Genomic DNA, 23,735 nt, shown 5'->3' with positions numbered 1-23,735 from the left:
CCCATAGACTCACACAAAGACCCACAGACTCACACAGAGACCCATATACTCACACATTGACCTACAGACTCACACAGAGACCCATAGACTCACACAAAGACCCATAGACTCACGCAGTGACCCACAGACTCACACAGAGACCCATAGACTCACACAGAGACCCAACTGCCCAGTAGCAGCAGCAGCGTCCTTCGCGAGCCTCTTCCTCCACAGAGGCCGACCACAGCCAGTACCAGTCTACTGCATACACACCCCTACCCACACACTCCATACACACCTCCTACCCACACACCCATACACACACACTCCATACACACACACTCCATACACACTGCTACTAACACACTCCATACACACTCCTACCCACACACTCCATACACACTCCTACCCACACACTCCATACACATTTCTACTGACACACTCCATACACACTCCTACCCACACACACTCCTACACACACACTCCATACACACTCCTACCCACACACTCCATACACACTCCGACCCACACACCCCACACACACACCTACCCACACACCCCATACACACACCTACCCACACACTCCATACACATTCCTACCCACACACCTCATACACACCCCTACCCACACACCCCAGTAAACACTATCTACCTACACACCCCATACACACTCCTACCCACACACCCCATACACACTCCCACACACACACTCCATACACACTCCTACCCACACACCCCTACCCACTCCTACTCACACACTCCATACACACACCTACCCACACACTACATACACACTCAACCCACAAACTCCATACACACACCTACCCACAAACTCCATACACACTCCTACCCACACACTCCATACACACTCCTACACACACACTCCATACACACTCCTACCCACACACTCCATACACACTCCTACCCACACACTCCATACACACGCCTATCCACACACTCCATACACACTCCTACCCACAAACCCCACACACACTCCTACCCACACACTCCACACACTCCTACCCACACACTCCTACCCACACACTCCATACACTCTCCTACCCACACACTCCATACACACGCCTACCCACACACTCCATACACACTCCTACCCACAAACCCCATACACACTCCTACCAACACACCCCATACACACTCCTACTCACACACTCCAGACACACTCCTACCCACACACTTCATACACACTCCTACCCCCACAATCCATACACATTCCTACCCACACACTCCGTACACACTCCTACCAACACACACTCCTACCACACACTCCATACACACTCCTACCCACGCACTCCATACACACTCCTACCCACACACCCCATACACACACCTACCCACACACCCTATACACACAACTACCCACACACTCCATACACACTCCTACCCACACACCTCATACACACCCCTACCCACACACCTCATACACACTCCTACCCACACACCCCATACACACTCCTACCCACACACTCCATACACACTCCTACACACACACTCCATACACACTCCTACCCACACACCCCTACCCACTCCTACCCACACACTCCATACACACACCTACCCACACACTACATACACACTCCTACCCACAAACTCCATACACACACCTACCCACAAACTCCATACACACTCCTACCCACACACTCCATACACACTCCTACACACACACTCCATACACACTCCTACCCACACACTCCATACACACTTCTACCCACAAACTCCATACACACTCCTACCCACAAACTTCATACACACTCCTACCCACACACTCCACACAAACTCCTACCCACAAATCCCACACACACCTCCTACCCACACACTCCATACACTCCGACGCACACACTCCATACACACTCCTACCCACACACTCCACACACACTCCTACCCACACACTCCACACACACTCCTACCCACACACTCCATACACACTCCTACCCACACACTCCATACACACTCCTACACACACACTCCATACACACTCCTACCCACACACTCCATACACACTTCTACCCACAAACTCCATACACACTCCTACCCACAAACTTCATACACACTCCTACCCACACACTCCACACAAACTCCTACCCACAAATCCCACACACACCTCCTACCCACACACTCCATACACTCCGACGCACACACTCCATACACACTCCTACCCACACACTCCACACACACTCCTACCCACACACTCCACACACACTCCTACCCACACACTCCATACACACTCCTACCCACACACACACTCCTATCCACACACTCCATACACACTCCTGCCCACACACTCCTACCCACAAACTCCATAAACACTCCTACCCACTCACTCCGTACACACTCCTACCCACACACCCCATACACACACCTACCCACACACTCCACACACACACCTACCCACACACTCCATACACACTCCTACCCACAAAACCCATACACACTCCTACCCACACACTCCTACCTACACACTCCATACAAACTCCTACCCACACACCCCACACACACTCCTACTCACACCCTCTATACACACTCCTACCCACACACTCCATACACACGCCTACCCACACACTCCATACACACTCCTACCACACACTCCATACACACACCTACCCACACACTCCACACACACACTCCTACCCACACACTCCATACATACTCCTACCCACATACTCCATACACACGCCTACCCACACACTCCATGCACACTCCTACCTACAAACCCCACACACACTCCTACCCACACACTCCATACACACTCCTACCCACACCCCTACAAACACACCCCATACACACACCTACCCACACACTCCATACACACTCCTACCCACACACCTCATACACACCCCTACCCACACACCCCATACACACTCCTACCCAAACACTCCATACACACTCCTACGCACACACTCCATACACACTCCTACCCACACACTCCACACACTCCTACCCACACACTCCTACCCACACACTCCTACCCACACACTCCATACACACTCCTACCCACACACTCCATACACACGCCTACCCACACACTCCATACACACTCCTACCCACAAACCCCATACACACTCCTACCAACACACTCCATACACACTCCTACCCACAAATTCCATACACACTCCTACTCACACACTCCACACAAACTCCTACTCACACACTCCATACACACTCCATACACACACCTACCCACACACCCCATACACACTCCTACCCACACACTCCATACACACCCCATACACACTCCTACTCACACACTCCATACACACTCCTACCCACACACTTCATACACACTCCTACCCCCACAATCCATACACATTCCTACCCACACACTCCATACACACTCCTACCCCCACACACTCCTACCCACACACTCCATACACACTCCTACCCACACACTCCATACACACTCCTACCCACACACCCCATACACACACCTACCCACACACCCCATACACACAACTACCCACACACTCCATACACACTCCTACCCACACACCTCATACACACCTCTACCCACACACCCCATACACACTCCTACCCACACACCTCATACACACCTCTACCCACACACCCCATAAACACTCCTACCCACACACCCTATACACACTCCTACCCACACACCCCTACCCACTCCTACCCACACACTCCATACACACACCTACCCACACACTACATACACACTCCTACCCACACACTCCATACACACTTCAACCCACAAACTCCATACACACACCTACCCACAAACTCCATACACACTCCTACCCACACACTCCATACACACTCCTACACACACACTCCATACACACTCCTACCCACACACTCCATACACACTTCTACCCACAAACTCCATACACACTCCTACCTACAAACTCCATACACACTCCTACCCACACACTCCACACAAACTCCTACCCACACACCCCATCCACACTCCTACCCACACACCCCATACACACACCTACCCCCACACCCAATACACACTCCTACCCACACACCCCATACACACACCTACCCACACACTCCATACACACTCCTACGCACACTCCATACACACTCCATACACACACCTACCCCCACACCCCATACACACTCCTACACAAACACTCCATACACACTCCTACCCACACACTCCTACCCACACACCTACCAACACACCCCATACACACACCAACCCACACACTCCATACACACTCCTACCCACACACCCCATACACACTGCTACCCACACACTCCATACACACTCCTACCCACACACCCCATACACACACCTACCCACACACCCCATACACACGTCTACCCACACACTCCATACACACTCCTACCCACACACTCCATACACACTCCTACCCACACCCCTACAAACACACCCCATACACACACCTACCCACACACTCCATACACACTCCTACCCACACACCTCATACACACCCCTACCCACACACCCCATACACACTCCTACCCAAACACTCCATACACACTCCTACCCATACACTCCATACACACTCCTACCCACACACCCCATACACACTCCTACCCACACACTCCATACACACTCCTACCCCCAAACTCCATAAACACTCCTACCCACAAACTCCATACACACTCCTACCCACACACTCCATACACACTCCTACCCACACACTCCATACACACTCCTACCCACACAATCCATACACACTTCTACCCACACACTCCATACACACTTCTACCCACAAACTCCATACACACTCCTACCCACAAACTCCATACACACGCCTACCCACACACTCCATACACACTCCTACCCACCACTCCACACACACTCCTGCCCACACACCCCATACACACACCTACCCAGACACTCCAAACACACTTCTACCCACACACACCCACCCACACACCCCATACACACCCCTACCCATACACACTCCTACCCACACACTCCATACACACTCCTACCCACACACTCCATAAACACTCCTACCCACACACTCCATACACACTCCTACCCACACACCCCATACACACACCTACCCACACACTCCACACACACACCTACCCACACACTCCATACACACTCCTACTCACACACCCCATACACACTCCTACCCACACACTCGTACCTACACACTCCATACAAATTCCTACCCCACACACCCACACACACTCCTACCCACACCCTCCATACACACTCCTACCCACACACTCCATACACACTCCTACCCACACACTCCATACACACTCCTACCCACAAACCCCACACACACCTCCTACCCACACACTCCACACACTCCTACGCACACACTCCATACACACTCCTACCCACACACCCACACACACTCCTACGCACACACTCCATACACACTCCTACCCACACACTCCACACACACTCCTATCCACACACTCCATACACACTCCTACCCACACACTTCATACACACTCCTACCCACAAACTCCATAAACACTCCTACCCACACACTCCGTACACACTCCTACCCACACACCCCATACACACACCTACCCACACACTCCACACACACACCTACCCACACACTCCATACACACTCCTACCCAAACACCCCATACACACTCCTACCCACACACTCCTACCTACACACTCCATACAAAGTCCTAACCACACACCCCACACACACTCCTACCCACACACTCCATACACACGCCTACCCACACACTCCATACACACTCCTACCCACACACTCCATACACACACCTACCTACACACTCCTACCCACACACTCCATACACACTCCTACCCACACTCCATAAACACGTCTACCCACACACTCCATACACACTCCTACCCACAAACCCCACACACACTCCTACCCACACACTCCACACAATCCTACGCACACACTCCATACACACTCCTACCCACACACTCCACACACACTCCTGCCCACACACTCCATACACACTCCTACCCACACACTCCACACACACTCCTACCCACACACTCCATACACACGCCTACCCACAAACCCCACACACACTCCTACCCACACACTCCACACACTCCTACGCACACACTCCATACACACTCCTACCCACACACTCCACGCACACTCCTACCCAGACACTCCACACACACTCCTACCCACACACTCCACACACTCCTACGCACACACTCCATACACACTCCTACCCACACACTCCATACACACTCCTACCCACACACTCCATACACACTCCTACCCACACACTCCATACACACTCCTACCCACACACCCCATACACACTCCTACCCACACACCCCATACACACACCTACTCACACACTCCATACACACTCCTACCCACACACTCCATACACACTCCTACCCACACACTCCATACACACTCCTACCCACACACCCCATACACACTCCTACCCACACACCCCATACACACACCTACCCACACACTCCATACACACTCCTACCCACACACTCCATACACACACCTACCCACACACCCCATACACACCCCTACCCACACACCCCATACACACTCCTACCCACACACTCCATACACACTCCTACCCACACACCCCATACACACTCCTACTCACACACTCCATACACACTCCTAGCTACACACTCCATACACACTCCTACCAACACACTCCATACACATTCCTACCCACACACTCCATACACACTCCTACCCACACACTCCACACACACTCCTACCCACACACTCCATACACACTCCTACCCACACACTCCATACACACCCCTACCCACACACCCCATACACACTCCTACCCAGACACTCCATACACACTCCATACACACTCCTACCCACACACTCCATACACACTCCTACCCACACACTCCATACACACTCCATACACACTCCATACACACTCCACACACACTCCTACCCACACACTCCATACACACTCCTACCCACACACTCCATACACACTCCATACACACTCCACACACACTCCTACCCACACACTCAACAACGACCACCACCATCACGACACCCCCCCCACTCACCCACCTCGCTACCCCCCCCACTCACCCACCTCGCCACCCCCCACCCCAGCAACCCGGCCAGACCCCCAACGTTTCCCTATTCATCACGGGCCGTCGGAGGTGTCAGGCGGTGTTAAAAATAGCGATCAAAGGCGGCTGGGGATTAATTGCCTCCCATTAAAGCGGTGGCGCTCCGTCGCTTGCCACCATGGTGGCGCGCCCTGGCGTGAGACCCACCGCACCTCGCCCCCAGTTGCCCCCCCCCTACCCCAATGCCATTGCTTGCCCCCCCCCACCCGCCCCACCCCCCGGCACCCTTCCCGTACACTCGTGTGAACTCGGCTATTTGACGGACGTGTGTGTGTTCAAGTTGCTCACCCGCTCGTTCATTCACCCACCCAACCACTCACTGTAACCGCCCGTATCACCTGCTCACTCAAGCACTCACCCACCCACCCACTCACCCACTCACCTCCCCCACCCACTCGCTCATTCACTCATCCACTCACTCACTCACTCATCCACTCACTCCTCCAGTCACTCAACCACCCACCCACCTGCTCATTCACTCACTCACCCACTCACTCACTTAACCACCCACCCACTCGCTCATTCACTCACTCACCCACACACTTACCCAGCCACCCACCCACCCACCCACTTACCAACCCACTCACAGTCAACCTCCCGCTCACGACACCGCAGGTCACCTCTGCTTCGTCCCACGCACCGCTTCGCTTTGGAACAATTCCCTCCTCGCCACCGTCGCCATCGTCTCTCCTCTCTCACCGCCCGACCGTCCCCAAGCGCTCACGAAAAACAACTGCGACGAACAAAGCACAACTTCGCTCAAATTCAACAAACCCATTTTGCACTCCCGATCCATCGTGTAAGCACGCTGCAGCTTCTTGCGCGCCACCCGTGCGTCGCCGACCGTCGCGTGCTAATTCCCGACGGTGCACTGGGGTGGCGAACGACGAGGAACCTCGACGGAAACGAGGGCGGCTCTCAAGAAACGAGTTGACGATCGTCGCGGGGACTCCTTGGCAAGGGACTGCCGGACCAGGGAAGTGGGGGGGGGGGTTGCGGGGCGACATTCAGCACCACAACAGAGATTGCCGATCGCTGAATCCGACAGTCGCAGTGCGGTCCGACGCCGTGCCGCTCCGACCCGTGACCTGCCGGTGGCCGGTCACCGGCGGTGTCAGGATCGGCCTCCTGGGGGAGGAGGCTCGTGAATGAAGGAGGCTACCGGTCACTTTGGAGGCCGTCGCCTTCCCAATGACAACAGCAATGGGAGGGCAGGGGAGCGGCGCTCACGGTCAAAGCGCGGTAGAGGGGCACAGCTGGCGCATCTGCCGGCAGCCACGTGGATTGCAGGCAAACCACGTGGATTGCAGGCAAACCTCGTGGATTGCAGGCAAACCACGTGGATTGAAGGCAAACCACGTGGATTGCAGGCAAACCACGTGGATTGCAGGCAAACCTCGTGGATTGCAGGCAAACCACGTGGATTGAAGGCAAACCACGTGGATTGCAGGCAAACCACGTGGATTGCAGGCAAACCTCGTGGATTGCAGGCAAACCTCGTGGATTGCAGGAAAACCACGTGGATTGCAGGCACACCTCATGGATTGCAGGCAAACCTCGTGGATTGCAGGAAAACCACGTGGATTGCAGGCAAACCACGTGGATTGCAGGCAAACCTCGTGGATTGCAGGCAAACCTCGTGGATTGCAGGAAAACCTCGTGGATTGCAGGAAAACCACGTGGATTGCAGGCAAACCACGTGGATTACAGGCAAACCACGTGGATTGCAGGCAAGCCACGTAGTTTGTAGAGAGGAGAGAGAGACGAACAGAGGAAAGAGAGAGCAGAGGATTGTCAAGAGCAAACTCGGCTTTCGACTCCCGCCGGCCAATCAATAAGCGAGCAGCGCGGATTACCCGCATCCATCACGCGGGGTGCACAGAGCGTGTGATTTGATTTATTCAGATTACGTGCGAGTTATAAATAAGATAAACTTATTTATTTATTTTACCAGGTAAGGCCCGCTGAGCTAAATAGCTCTCATTTAGAAGCGACCAGGCCATCGCAATTGATAAGTCGACGAAGTGGGCTTGTCATCATGATCATCATCATTATCATCACGTGAACATTTACGGCACGAGCCATTTAGAATCAACGCCGTGACGTTGATTCTAAACGTAGGGGGGGGGGGGGGAAAGCGGAGTGACCCGGAGAAAAATCCACGCGACCACCACGTGAGGAGAGAGAGAGAGAGACACCGCAAACTACAAATATACAGCGTCAGGGTCGAACCAACGGACCTCCTGAATACCTCCTTCGTAGGTGTTTCACTCGCTCACCGCACTTGCCCCAAGAGTGTGTTAAGGCTACACGGGAGATCTTTGTGTTTTCTGGGGGTGGGCGAGGGATGCAGCGGGATAGGGCTGGTGGGTGGTGGTGGGGTGGAGGTGGGGGGGGGGGGGTGGAGTGGAGGTGGGGGGAAGGTGGCGGGGTGGAGGTGATGGGGTGAATGTGGTGGGGGTGGAGGTGGGGGTGGTGGAGGTTTCAGGGAAGGTGGCGGGGTGTGTGTGAGCCAAGAGTGACATTCGTTTGCCGCTCGCCTAGAGTTCACCTTCAGGCGCAGTAGCTGGATCGAAAGGCGGCTTGTTAATTCATTTAGAGTTTGTTAAATAATGCATGGCGGGGAGCGTGCGAGCGGGATGAGAGAGCGTGCAAGCGAGCGATGTCTTTCCAGGATAAGAAGAAGGAGAGGCGGCGCTGATCGCGAGCGTGAGAGAGCGCCACGCCGATCGTGATTGACCTCCGATGGAACCCACGACGACCTCCCGTATACCGGGTGAGGTAGTTAACGTCCCCTAGCCACCGTGATGATGATGAGAAAGACAGAGAGACGCAAACTCCAAATATACAGCAGGCGTCGTCAGGGTCAAGGATCGAACCCACGACGACCTCCTGTATACCAGGCGAGGTAGTCAACATCTCCTAGCCACCGTGGCATAATTTCCCGATATTTTCGTGGTTTTTTTGCCTTTCCACTTTCCTTCCCCGAGATGCAAATTGTCACCATTGAAAAATCGCGACGAAAGAAGCACACGATGCAACGACACCCACGTGGAGGGCCATCTCCCGGCGTGGGGCTAGCGCAAATCGAGTTAGGCTCGGGCTTCGTGCGAGCAAAAAATAAAAGATATTCAAAGTAAAAAAACAACTTTCCTGCATCCGTAACAGCACATTATGAGCGACGATGGAGCAAGCCCGTCCGTGCCATCAGAATTCAAATCGCATTTTTGAAGCCCAGCGGCAACCGTGAGAAATCACGCGCACACACACGCACGCACGCATATTATATATATCTGGTGGTGGTGGTGGCGGCGATGCTGCTGCTGCTGCTGCAAGCGTTGGCCGTGATGCACAAAACAACAACAAATTGAGCACATCCGTCAATAATGACAGCACCACCACCACCACCACCGCCGTGTGTGAGTGCGGCCCTTCGTAGGGAAACGATACAACGGGCGACGTTTCGGGTAATCGCCCTTCTTCAGAGCACACACACACGCACAGAGAAAGAGAAGCCATCGAGGTAGTAGAGTGGCCCTCTCTCTCTGTCCTCTGCAGAAGGGCCATTGCGTGAAACGTCACCTACCCCTCTTCTTTTTTCCCTTTTCAAGGCAACGTGATCGGCGAACGTGGTGCTTGAATTTTGACTTAAAACTTTCGTGACTGCAGGAATTCATATTCTTGGTTGTTTCGGTAAAAAAAACCTACAAAAATGAAAATGAATTTATCGCTTCAATTTATTTTTTCAGTAAAAAAGAAACTCGCTCCCCACAGTTTCAATTGAGTGCAGGTAGCCCTACCTTTTTAAAATCTAGACTCTCATAAAATATATATCAAAATGAGGGAAAAGCTAAAAGGAAAAATAATGAGTCTTGCAGAGTTTCCTGAACTTCCATAATACATGTTTTATTTTGGGTTTGATCGCGTAAATATATAAATGCGTCGTTAAACCCGCCACGACCTGACACAGCCAATTAGTGAGGTTTGTCACGTAAACAGAACTTTACAATTCGTTACCAGCATAGCAGCACACCGCTCCGTCGCAGTGCAAAGCCACAACATTTACAATCTGAGTACGACGTCTCGCCAGTAATTACAACCAGCTTCATCAGGCGGAGGCCAGATTTGTCAATCTGCGCCGGGTCGCGGCGGGTTTAACGACACATTTATACATTTAAGCCATCTAACCCAAAACAACCTGCGGTACGGATGATACTGTATTGGTCGCCAAAGCCTCTGAGCGCGGGCGGGCGGGCGGGCGGGGGCGGAAGAGAGTTTCGGACTTTAGGCGCCACACTCGAGAAGGGGGGCCCGGCCCCGCCCCCCCCCCCACTCCCCGCTGCTAGGACCGCGGCCTTGGAACCCCTTCGGATCACTCTCGGCTTGGTAAAACAAACCCACACACAAACACAGACTCAAGGCGCGCGCGAGTCCCAACGTCGTACACCCCCCCGCCCCCCCGAGGTAGCCGGGGATGTAAAGGCCGCAGCACCTGCAACTGCTTTGGTCACTCCACTGCTGACGGAAAGGAGCCTCCGATAGAGGCAGCTCCAGAGAGAGAGAGAGAGAGACAGAGGAGGTGGCGCGGTGGGGGAGCGAGCCCCCCCCCCCCCTCCCCACGCTCTATAACCTTTAACTGCTGCCTTGCACCCCTTTTTGGTTCTCAAACGCTAAAAAAAACACACACACACGTTACAGCGTTAATAAACACGCAGGGTTTGATGAAGCAAGTTAAGTTGCAGCTCACGCGTCCCGTGCTCGGATGATTTACCTTCGACAAAAAATAAAAGAACATCTGGCCACGTCTCGCACACGCCCAGGAAGGGCTTCTCGCCACCGCCAGGGTAAGAAGATGATGATGATGATGTAAAGGGAATCAGCTGTCCCACGAGAGGCTTGCCAACCCAGCCCAGCTTGGCCCGGGAGTCTCGACGGCAATGGCATCGATCTCATCATCATCATCATCATCCTCCCCCTCCCCGTGGCTATTAAAAACAATCCGCAGGATATTTATGTGTAAAAACAGTACATTTAGAGAAAACAAATTAAACATAATACGAATTCGCGTAATTCGCGCGAAATATCGTGAGTTGCCGAGGCGTTTGTCTTTGCCGTTGGCAGCGTAATCACATCACACACGTGGTGCACTGTATTGGGTCATTAGGGGCGCCCCGGTGGCTAGGAGATGTTAACTACCTCGCCTGGTATGCAGGAAGCCACGGGTTCGATCCCTACCTGCCCCGGTGTAGAAACCTACTTGCTCCGCTGGCCCCGGCCACCGCCACCTCCTCCACCGCCACCGCTGTGTGTTTGCTTGTGTGTGCGTTGCCCTCCAGCAACAACGGAGGGCAGAGGAGCGACGCAAACAGCAACGAGTGGAGTGCCGGGTGGATAAAACACAGCGAGTTGGCACAGTAGGGAGAACAGGCGGTGCATTGACCAGTCGGTCAACCCACGGCACATGCTGGGTCTGCCCCGTGACCTCCTGCCAGCGGACATTCGACACTTCACGTGGCCTTAAGGTGCACATAGCCTGGCACAAGCGCCGTGGTGACGTCCCCGTCACTCAGTGGCGAATGGCGGTTGTTGTTGATCTGTGCGTGCGTGTGCGTGCATTTGTTAACGTCCTGACTTTCCCGGACGGCATGACCAGCTGCATCGACGGGCACATCGGACTCATCGGAGCAGGCAGGCGGTGTGGTGGGGGCGAGGGAAGGATTTTCTTTGGTGGGGGGGAGAGGGTGGTGGTTGGCCAGGTCATTGCTATTCTGGGTGTACGGGGGCGGGGGGGCGGGAAATCTTTGTGTGTGCGTGCACGCGTGTCGTCCCACCCCACCGCTGCCGCACGTTGGCCACCCGCAGGTGGTGGTGGTGGTGTGGGCAAGTGGGCGAGGGGGCCACTGGCTCACCGCGCAGCACGGTGAGTTTGGCGGCGGCCGGGATCTGCCCCAGGTTGTTGTAGGCGATGCATTCGTAGGAGCCCTCGTCGCGCACGGTGCGCAGGGGCTGCACCCGCAGCACCGAGCCCGCTCCGCCGTCGAACTCGATCACCTGGCAAGGTGAGAGTGGTGGGGGTCGAGGTGGTCGAGGTGGTGGTGGGGGTCGAGGTGGTGACAGGGTAAGCACAAAAAGAGCAGTGCGGAAAGAAATGAAATTACCCGCCGCATCGCGACGGCATTTTACGTTTCCTTCCATGAAATGACGGGCGCGTGTTTTTGTTTGTTGGGTTTGGATCGGCGTGGATATGAACGTGCGCCGTTAAAAAAAAAGCCGCCGCCGCCCGACGCGGCCAAGCAAGCGAGGGAGGGGTTGGTCGCGTGGTAATGAAAAAAGGTGGCCGATTCGTCACCGGCCCAGCCACTAACCGGTCGTCGTGTGTCGGAGGGTAAAATAAAAACCCACAGCGGCGTTTGCAATTCGGGTACCGTGCGACGCTTCGCCGGTAACTTACGACGACGACGACGACGAAGGCAGCAACAGCGAGCCTCGTGAGGCGACCGCCCAGGGAGTTGTGGAGCGCTTTCACTTGCAGTGTCACCAGCTAAGGCCCACCGAGCTATACACGGCCCCTTTCTCAGAAGCGAACTGGCCTACCACAAAATGACGGCTACAACGAAGTGGTCTAAATAGTCGCGTGGCAATGTACAGAAGTCGCCAATTACGCGTGATTCTATAAAAATAAAAAATTTCCAGGATATTTGCCAAAGCTCCAGCAGGTGGCCGTGAGGATGTGGGAATCTCATTAAACGCTCGGGGAACAGGCGGCGTGAAGCAGAGTGGGGTTGGGTGAGGGGAGGTTGGGTGGGTGAGGTGGGGTGAGGTGGGGTGACGTGGGGTGAGGTGGGTGAGGTGGGTACGGTGGGGTGAGGTAGGGTGAGGTGGGGTGAGGTGGCATGGGTGGGTGAGGTGGGGTGAGGTGAGGTGGGGTGAAGTGGGGTGAGGTGGTGAGGTGGGTAAGGTGGGGTGAGGTGGGGTGAGGTGGGGTGAGGTGAGGTGGGGTGAAGTGGGGTGAGGTGGTGAGGTTGGTAAGGTGGGGTGAGGTAGGGTGAGGTGGCATGGGTGGGTGAGTTGGGTAAGGTGGAGTGAGGTGGAGTGAAGTGGGGTGAGTTGGAGTGAGGTGGCATGGGTGGGTGAGGTGTGGTGAGATCGGGTGCTATAGGGTGAGGTGAGTAAGGTGTACAGGGTGGAGTGACGGGGGTGATTAAAGCAAACGGTGCTCTATCCTGAACCACCGCCACCACCTGTAGCGCATTAGCAAATTACTACCGCACACAGAGAGAGAAAGAGAGCTATTTAAAAAAAATGAATATAAAAACGTTAAAAACATAAATTGTTAAAGCTAGAAATTATTGCAGGCGTAGGGGGCCAAGGTCTGTTTACACGACGCATTAATTTGCATTGTGTTAAAAGGGTTTGTCGCCGACGTATTTTTAATTTAGAAATGAAATATGACGCGAGGCACAAGACACACGCGCACAGCGAGAGTCGGAGCGGGGGGCTAGGGGGTGAGAGGCCGGAATGGCACTAATAACTCTCGCTGTTTATAATCATTGTTGTTGTTGTTGTGATATTAACCGCCTCGATTTACCTGCCAGGGTTCCAAATTAGGGCAATAACCTCTGAAATAATCTGTTGTTGTCTTAGTGTGGTCTGTTGTTGTTGTTGTCTTGGTGTGGTCTATTGTTGTTGTCTTGGTGTGGTCTATTGTTGTTGTTGTCTTGGTGTGGTCTGTTGTTGTTATTGTTGTCTTGGTGTGGTCTGGGACTGTTGTTGTTGTTGTCTTGGTGTGGTCTGGGACTGTTGTTGTCTTGGTGTGGTGTGTTGTTGTTGTTGTTGTCTTAGTGTGGTCTGTTGTTGTTGTTGTTGTCTTGGTGTGGTCTATTGTTGTTGTCTTGGTGTGGTCTGTTGTTGTCTTAGTGTGGTCTGTTGTTGTTATTGTTGTCTTGGTGTGGTCTGGGACTGTTGTTGTTGTTGTTGTTGTCTTGGTGTGGTCTGGGACTGTTGTTGTCTTGGTGTGGTCTGTTGTTGTCTTGGTGTGGTCTGTTGTTGTCTTGGTGTGGTCTGTTGTTGTCTTAGTGTGGTCTGTTGTTGTTATTGTTGTCTTGGTGTGGTCTGGGACTGTTGTTGTTGTCTTGGTGTGGTCTGTTGTTGTCTTAGTGTGGTCTGTTGTTATTGTTGTCTTGGTGTGGTCTGGGACTGTTGTTGTTGTCTTGGTGTGGTCTGGGACTGTTGTTGTTGTCTTGGTGTGGTCTGGGACTGTTGTTGTTGTCTTGGTGTGGTCTGTTGTTGTCTTGGTGTGGTCTGGGACTGTTGTTGTTGTCTTGGTGTGGTCTGGGACTGTTGTTGTTGTTCTTGTTGTCTTGGTGCGGTCTGGGACTGTTGTTGTGGTCTTGGTGTGGTCTGGAACTGTTGTTGTTGTCTTGGTGTGGTCTGGGACTGTTGTTGTTGTTGTTGTTGTTTTGGTGTGGTCTGTTGTTGTTGTCTTGGTGTGGTCTGGGACTGTTGTTGTCTTGGTGTGGTCTGGGACTGTTGTTGTTGTCTTGGTGTGGTCTGGGACTGTTGTTGTTTTGGTGTGGTCTGGGACTGTTGTTGTTGTCTTGGTGTGGTCTGTTGTTGTTGTCTTGGTGTGGTCTGGGACTGTTGTTGTTGTCTTGGTGGGTGTGGTCTGTTGTTGTTGTTGTTGTCTTGGTGTGGTCTGGGACTGTTGTTGTTGTCTTGGTGTGGTCTGTTGTTGTCTTGGTGTGGTCTGAGGCTGTTGTTGTTGTCTTGGTGTGATCTGGGGCTGTTGTTGTTTGGGTGTGGTCTGGGACTGTCGTTGTTGTTGTTGTTGTCTTGGTGTGGTCTGTTGTTGTTGTCTTGGTGTGGTCTGGGACTGTTGTTGTCTTGGTGTGGTCTGTTGTTGTTGTCTTGGTGTGGTCTGGGACTGTTGTTGTTGTCTTGGTGTGGTCTGGGGCTGTTGTTGTGGTCTTGGTGTGGTCTGGGACTGTTGTTGTTGTCTTGGCGTGGTCTGGGACTGTTGTTGTTGTTGTCTTGGTGTGGTCTGGGGCTGTTGTTGTGGTCTTGGTGTGGTCTGGGACTGTTGTTGTTGTTGTCTTGGTGTGGTTTGGGGCTGTTGTTGTGGTCTTGGTGTGGTCTGGGACTGTTGTTGTTGTCTTGGTGTGGTCTGGGACTGTTGTTGTTGTCTTGGTGTGGTCTGTTGTGGTCTTGGTGTGGTCTGGGGCTGTTGTTGTCTTGGTGTGGTCTGTTGTTTTCTTATTGTGGTCTGTTGTTGTTGTTGTTGTTGTTATTGTTGTTGTTGTTGTCTTGGTGTGGTCTGGGACTGTTGTTGTTGTCTTGGTGTGATCTGTTGTTGGTGTTGTCTTGGTGTGGTCTGTTGTTGTTGTTGTCTTGGTGTGGTCTGGGACTGTTGTCGTTGTCTTGGTGTGGTCTGGGACTGTTGTTGTTGTTGTTGTTGTCTTGGTGTGGTCTGTTGTTGTCTTGGTGTGGTCTGGGACTGTTGTTGTTGTTGTCTTGGTGTGGTCTGGGACTGTTGTTGTCTTGGTGTGGTCTGGGACTGTTGTTGTTGTTGTCTTGGTGTGGTCTGGGACTGTTGTTGTTGTCTTGGTGTGGTCTGGGACTGTTGTTGTTGTTGTCTTGGTGTGGTCTGGGACTGTTGTTGTTGTCTTGGTGTGGTCTGTTGTTGTCTTGGTGTGGTCTGGAACTGTTGCTGTTGTCTTGGTGTGGTCTGGGACTGTTGTTGTTGTCTTGGTGTGGTCTGGGACTGTTGTTGTTGTTGTTGTTGTCTTGGTGTGGTCTGGGACTGTTGCTGTTGTGTTGGTGTGTGGTCTGAGACTGTTATTGTCTTGGTGTGGTCTGTTGTTGTCTTGGTGTGGTCTGGGACTGTTGTTGTTGTCTTGGTGTGGTCTGAGACTGTTGTTGTTGTCTTGGTGTGGTCTGTTGTTGTCTTGGTGTGGTCTGTTGTTGTCTTGGGGTGGTCTGGGACTGTTGTTGTTGTCTTGGTGTGGTCTGTTGTTGTCTTGGTGTGGTCTGGGACTGTTGTTGTTGTCTTGGTGTGGTCTGTTGTTGTCTTGGTGTGGTCTGGGACTGTTGTTGTTGTCTTGGTGTGGTCTGGGACTGTTGTTGTCTTGGTGTGGTCTGGGACTGTTGTTGTTGTCTTGGTGTGGTCTGTTGTTGTCTTGGTGTGTGGTCTGAGACTGTTGTTGTTGTCTTGGTGTGGTCTGGGACTGTTGTTGTTGTTGTCTTGGTGTGGTCTGGGACTGTTGTTGTTGTTGTTGTTGTCTTGGTGTGGTCTGGGACTGTTGTTGTTGTTGTTGTCTTGGTGTGGTCTGGGACTGTTGTTGTTGTTGTTGTCTTGATGTGGTCTGGGACTGTTGTTGTTGTTGTCTTGGTGTGGTCTGGGACTGTTGTTGTCTTGGTGTGGTCCAGGACAGCTGGCTTTATGAACTAGATCTATAAAAATGCATGGAAGATGATAGTAGTTGAGATAATTAAGAGTGGAGGTTTGTAATTTTATTTAAAAGTGGTGGTGGTGGAGTACAGTGAGGGAAAAAAGTATTTGATCCCCTGCTGATTCTGTACATTTGCCCACTGACGAAGAAATGATCAGTCTATAATTTTAATGGTAGGTTTGTTTGAACAGTGAGAGGCAAAATAACAACAACAAAATCCAGAAAAACGCATGTCAAAAATGTTATTAATTGATTTGCATTTTAATGAGGGAAATAAGTATTTGACCCCCTCTCAATCAGAAATATTTCTGGCTCCCAGGTGTCTTTTATACAGGTAACGAGCTGAGATTAGGAGCACACTCTTAAAGAGAGTGCTCCTAAAAGAACTGTCAATCTCCCTCAGCCTAGGGCTCCATGCAACATCTCACCTCGTGGAGTTGCAATGATCATGAGAACGATGAGGAATCAGCCCAGAACTACACGGGAGGATCTTGTCAATGATCTCAAGGCAGCTGGGACCATAGTCACCAAGAAAACAATTGGTAACACACTACGCCGTGAAGGACTGAAATCCTGCAGCGCCCGCAAGGTCCCCCTGCTCAAGTTTAGTTTAGTTTAATTTATTTGGTATAGCCCTGTGAGCCATTCGGCTCTTGAATCGGGTGCAACCGCAACAAACAAAAAAACAAAAAACATGAACAAGAAAACATCTTAAAGTGACTTTGCATGTGCAAACAGAAAATCCAGGAAAAAACATCAAAATATTCCTGAAATAGCACCGTACACCAACGCTGTGTGCAAAAATCCCAGTGGGATGCAAGTCAAACAACAACAAGAAAACTTAGATTAAGGCCATCAGTCTAACTCCATACTACAATAAACAAAAATATGGCCAAACCAAAAAACTTTTAGAAATCACCAAAATAAAGCCATAAATGCAATGTAACAGTGATCATAGGAACTGTGACCGAATTTTTAACAATAAACTACATAAATGACATGTAACACCAAACCCTAGAGCCACAGCTGGCTGCATAAGTCACTCCACAAACAACAGGAGCATCAGTCGGAGTATCATATTTTTCAATGCACCTTTAAGATCAGCACACTAAATCAAAATACAGATAATACTTTGCAGCGGTCATCCGGAGCGAAACATTTTATTTTATTTTAGGCCACTGAATAGCAGTGGCAGCTAGGGGTGTACAACGCCTCTAGAGCAGTTTTGAGTGAAGATCTCATAGGTAGTGATTCAAGTTGCAGTTTATTGGCAATAGCATTCCAGACCCTGGGGGCATCAATAGCAAAGGCCCTTCCTCCGTTTTTTGTATGGCAATAGGGAATGTGAAGCTGGTAGATGAGCGAAGACCTGAGGTCAAATTTGTTCTTTGAAACAGAGAGGAGATCCAGCAGGTAGTCTGCGGATTTTTTTGTAAGTACATCGTGAATAAATTAAAAAAGCACATATACATGCCCGTCTGAAGTTTGCCAATGAACATCTGAATGATTCAGAGGACAACTGGGTGAAAGTGTTGTGGTCAGATGAGACCAAAATGGAGCTCTTTGGCATCAACTCAACTCGCTGTGTTTGGAGGAGGAGGAATGCTGCCCATGACCCCAAGAACACCATCTCCACCGTTAAACATGGAGGTGGAAACATTATGCTTTGGGGGTGTTTTTCTGCTAAGGGGACAGGACAACTTCACCGCATCAAAGGGATGATGAACGGGGCCATGTACCGTCAAATATTGGGTGAGAACCTCCTTCCCTCAGCCAGGGCATTGAAAATGGGTCGTGGATGGGTATTCCAGCATGACAATGACCCAAAACACACGGCCAAGGCAACAAAGGTGTGGCTCAAGAAGAAGCACATTAAGGTCCTGGAGTGGCCTAGCCAGGCTCCAGACCTTAATCCCATAGAAAATCTGTGGAGGGAGCTGAAGGTTCGAGTTGCCAAACGTCAGCCTCGAAACCGTAATGACTTGGAGAAGATCTGGACAAAATCCCTCCTGAGATGTGTGCAAACCTAGTGGCCAACTACAAGAAACGTCTGACCTCTGTGATTCCCAACAAGGGTTTTGCCACCAAGTACTAAGTCATGTTTTGCAGAGGGGTCAAATACTTATTTCCCTCATTAAAATGCAAATCAATTTATACCATTTTTGACATGCGTTTTTCAGGATGTTTTTGTTGTTATTCTGTCTCTCACTGTTCAAATAAACCTACCATTAAAATTATAGACTGATCATTTCTTTGTCAGTGGGCAAACGTACAAAATCAGCAGGGAATCAAATACTTTTTTCCCTCACTGGAGCTACGTAGGGGAAAGTGAAGGAGGTGTATGTATGTATGTATGAACTTCTTTCGCACCGTACGTAGCCAACCTTGCTCGTACAGGCAGCAGTGTAAGGCGACTGGCCTGCCAGCGGGGTATGCGTCTGCCTGTAGGGGTTGATGATTGCTGTGTGAGCGAGCCTAGGGGCAGAGTCGGTGGAAGCTCTCACCACGTGACTCAGCATCCGGCCTGTGAGCTTGCAGCGAGGGGTGGTGATTTCTTTTAAAACATTTTTTTTTTACTAAACTTTGTTTTTATTGCACCAGGTAAAGGACCCACTGAGCTACGTGGCTTTTTTTGTTCAGAAGCGATCCCTGGCCATCACAAATGATAGCTCCAACAAAGTGGGCTTATCATCGTCATCATCGTCGTCATCATCATCACGTGGAGATTCATAGCGGCAGCCAAATAACTCTCTAACCGCGTGACGTCGATTCTAAAAACGCGGAGGGAGGAAAAACCGGAGTGACCCGGAGAAAAATTCACACGACCACGGGGAGGGAAAGAGAGAGAGACACGCAAACTCCAAATACACAACAGCAGCAGGCATCGTCAGGGTCGGGATCGAACCCACGAACCTCCTGTACACCAGGCGAGGCAGTCAACATCTCCGAGCCACCGTGGCGATGATGATAAGAGAGAGAGAGAGAGACACGCAAACTCCACAAATACAGCAGCAGGCATCGTCAGGGTCGGGATCGAACCCACGAACCTCCTGTACACCAGGCGAGGTAGTCAACATCTCCGAGCCACCGTGGCGTGTTGGTGTGGGCGACGCTCACCTCGAAGCGCTGGGACGTCAACCGTTTGCCCTTCTTGGCCCAGGTGATGTTGGGCTGCGGGTCGCCGGTGGCCTGGCAAACGAAGGAGGCCACGCCGCCCGACACTCCCACCTGGTCGGCCGGCGTTCGCAGGAAGCGCGCGGGCGCTGCGGGTCAGCATGGACACACAAAGGCAAAGGTCACCCGCGTGGCCTCGCGCACACTTTTTCGGGGGCAAGTGCTGTCGTAAGCAAGCAGCAGCGCCTGGGGAGGCCGGCACAGAACAGGTGGCGGTGGGGGTTGGCCAGCACAGACGCACGCACACACAAAGATAAAGGTTCCCCCGTGTAGCCTCAGCTTGCTTCTCGGGGCAAGTGCTATTCGCGAGCAACTAAGAGGGCCCAACACGGCGCACGAGGGGGGTTGGGTGGCCAGCTCCACGCCCGGCCGCCTTTGTCTCCCCTAATGGCGATGTTTACTACACACCGCACCGGACACTCATTTGAGGCTGAGTCTACCTAAAGGGGGGGGGGGAGGAGGTGGAGAAGGGGGGGGAAGGCCCGGGACCGGTTCAGAAAAATGATCACCGGTAATGGGTGGCCGTGAGCGGGGAATCGAACTCGGGCCGCCGTGTTCGTAGCGCGGCGGAATCTCTAACCCGCTACTCCGAAGACAAAGATCCATTGCCCTTCCCCCCCGACCGCACCCCCCACCCCGTACAGCCTACACCGCTAACAGCAAGCGCAGTTAGCGGAGCAGCGGCACCCACGTAAACGGCTGCACCGCCGCTCCCCGCACGCTCGCACGCCTGTGACCGACTGGGATCGATCCACCAAACAACCACCAACCCTCCCGTGCTCCCCACCCGACAAAGTTCTGTGATTACACACGCACCCACGCACCTACCCACGCACCCACGCACCCACGCAGGGGTGAGAGGAGTGGGGAGGCGAAAAAATAGACGGGACATCGTCGGTGTGTTGACGAGACGACACCATCACCACCACCATCACCACCACCACCATCACCACCACCAAGACCCGAAATTCGCCACTAAGTGACGGTGACGTCACCACTACGCTCCTGTGCCAGGCCAGGTGCACTTTGAGGCTATCACGTGAGAAGTATCGAAGGCTCGCCGCTGGCAGGAGGAGGTAACATGGATTGGCTGAGATAACCACCGGTAGATAACACCACCCCCAGCTGTGCCCCATCACTGTGCCAACTCGCTACGTTTTAGCTGCCCGGCGCTCCGCTCGTTGCCATGAGCGTCGCTCCTCTGCCCTCCGTTGTTGTTGCTGGAGGGACGGCTGCCTCCAACTGCCCAGCAGCAGCGTCCTTCACGAGCCTCCTCCACCACCACCACCATCGCCACCACCATCGTCATCATCATCGACAGCATCATAATCATCAACAGCACAGGCAATCTATTATTATTTCTCACAACGTTTTACTTTTTGTCCCCGTATCGCCGCTCCGTGTTATACTTCATCGCCTACATTTATTTTTATTTTTTTACTTTCAGAGCCAACTTGGACTCAACGTAAAGTGTCGGGTGTGGGTTGGGGGGGATGGTGAGACAGCTGGAGAAAATTGCCGCAGCATCCGTTCCACCAGTCTGCACAAACAAACAAACACGGGAGCGAGCTAGCGAGCTAGCGAGCTTGTGTTTATATTGTTATATTTGTTTTTATTCCTTAAATAAATAAAACAGACGGAATGAATAAAATAACAGGGAGGCTCTGCTTCAAGTAAACGCAACGCTCTCCGTTGTGTTTATTTATTTATTTGCTTTCACCCCCCCCCCTCCTCCCCCCCGCCGCTTCAGCTTCATCCTTTCGTATTCCCCTGCTGCATTTGGGTCGGAAAAAAAACCCCCCAACGCGGGATTCGAGGAGCACCGTGAAAAAGCGGCGCACCCTGAGAGCGGCACTCGATCTGCATCGCGTGCGGCCGCGACGACGCAGCTGATAAAGCGCTGATGCCTCCTCCTCCTCCCCTTCCTCCATCCCTCCATCCTCCTCCCTCCTCTCTCTCTCTCTCTTCCCACTCCCCTCCATCCTCCATTCGTTCTAGTCCCTCCTGCTCCCTCCCTCTTCATCCTCCCACCCTCCATCATCCTCCCTCCACCCCTCCCCTCCCTCTTCACCCTCCATCATCCTCCCTCCACCCCTCCCCTCCCTCTTCACCCTCCCACCCCTATTCCACTCCATCCTCCCTCCACCCCTCCCCTCCCTCTTCACCCTCCCACCCCTGTTCCACTCCATCCTCCCTCTTGCTCCCTCCCTTCTCCTCCCCCTCCGCTCCATCCTCATCTCGGGCCCGCACGGACGCCGCTCCCTCCGCGGCTAATGCGTTCCCTGCCTCCCCCTCCATGGATATTCCCCCAGTTGTAACCCCCCCCCGCCCCCCCTCACCCCCCGCCCCCCCCCCCACGCAGTAACCAGGGGCGACGCCCGCGGCGGTCCTCGGGGTTGCGCCAAACGCTCGGGCCGAGCGGTGGGACGAGCGGAACGGAAGGGCCAAAGCATGGGGGTCCTTGCGGGGGGTGATGGTGGACCTGTGGGTGAGGGGTGAGGGTGGACCTGTGGGTGAGGGTGGCACTGTGGGTGATGGTGGACCTGTGGGTGATGGTGGACCTGTGGGTGAGGGGTGAGGGTGGACCTGTGGGTGAGGGTGGACCTGTGGGTGAGGGTGGACCTGTGGGTGAGGGGTGAGGGTAGACCTGTGGGTGAGGGTGGGCCTGTGGGTGAGGGGTCAGGGTGGACCTGTGGGTGAGGGGTGAGGGTAGACCTGTGGGTGAGGGTGGCACTGTGGGTGAGGGTGGACCTGTGGGTGAGGGTGGGCCTGTGGGTGAGGGTGGACCTGTGGGTGAGGGGTGAGGGTAGACCTGTGGGTGAGGGTGGCACTGTGGGTGAGGGTGGACCTGTGGGTGAGGGTGGACCTGTGGGTGAGGGTGGACCCGTGGGTGAGGGTGAAGCTGTGGGTGAGGGTTTGGGTGAACCTGTGGGTGAGGGTGAAACTGTGGGTGAGGGTTTGGATGATCCTGTGGGTGAGAGTGAGGGTTTGGGTGAACCTGTGGGTGAGGGTGGACCTGTGGGTGAGGGTGTAGCTGTGGGTGAGGGTTTGGGTGAACCTGTGGGTGAGGG

General features: G+C 53.0%; 1 protein-coding gene across 6 annotated transcripts in view; it reads right to left on the bottom strand.

Moving 5' to 3' along the window:
• LOC116943560 (receptor-type tyrosine-protein phosphatase S-like) overlaps positions 1-23,735 on the bottom strand; it is a 338,660-nt gene that overhangs the window by 161,297 nt on the left and 153,628 nt on the right. For all 6 annotated transcript variants that reach the window (XM_076063098.1, XM_076062934.1, XM_076062987.1 and 3 more), the window contains 2 exons: positions 20,608-20,753; positions 12,952-13,093 (listed from right to left, as the gene is read on the bottom strand). In XM_076063098.1, coding sequence (XP_075919213.1) covers positions 12,952-13,093; positions 20,608-20,753 — 288 coding nt within the window. The remainder of the gene's footprint in view (positions 1-12,951; positions 13,094-20,607; positions 20,754-23,735) is intronic.

This window comes from Petromyzon marinus, chromosome 1, assembly GCF_048934315.1.
Source record: "Petromyzon marinus isolate PM22_M1 ecotype Great Lakes invasive population chromosome 1, UKy_Petmar_22M1.pri1.0, whole genome shotgun sequence".
Classification (NCBI taxonomy): domain Eukaryota; kingdom Metazoa; phylum Chordata; class Hyperoartia; order Petromyzontiformes; family Petromyzontidae; genus Petromyzon; species Petromyzon marinus.
This window is presented reverse-complemented; position numbering and strand designations above follow the sequence as displayed.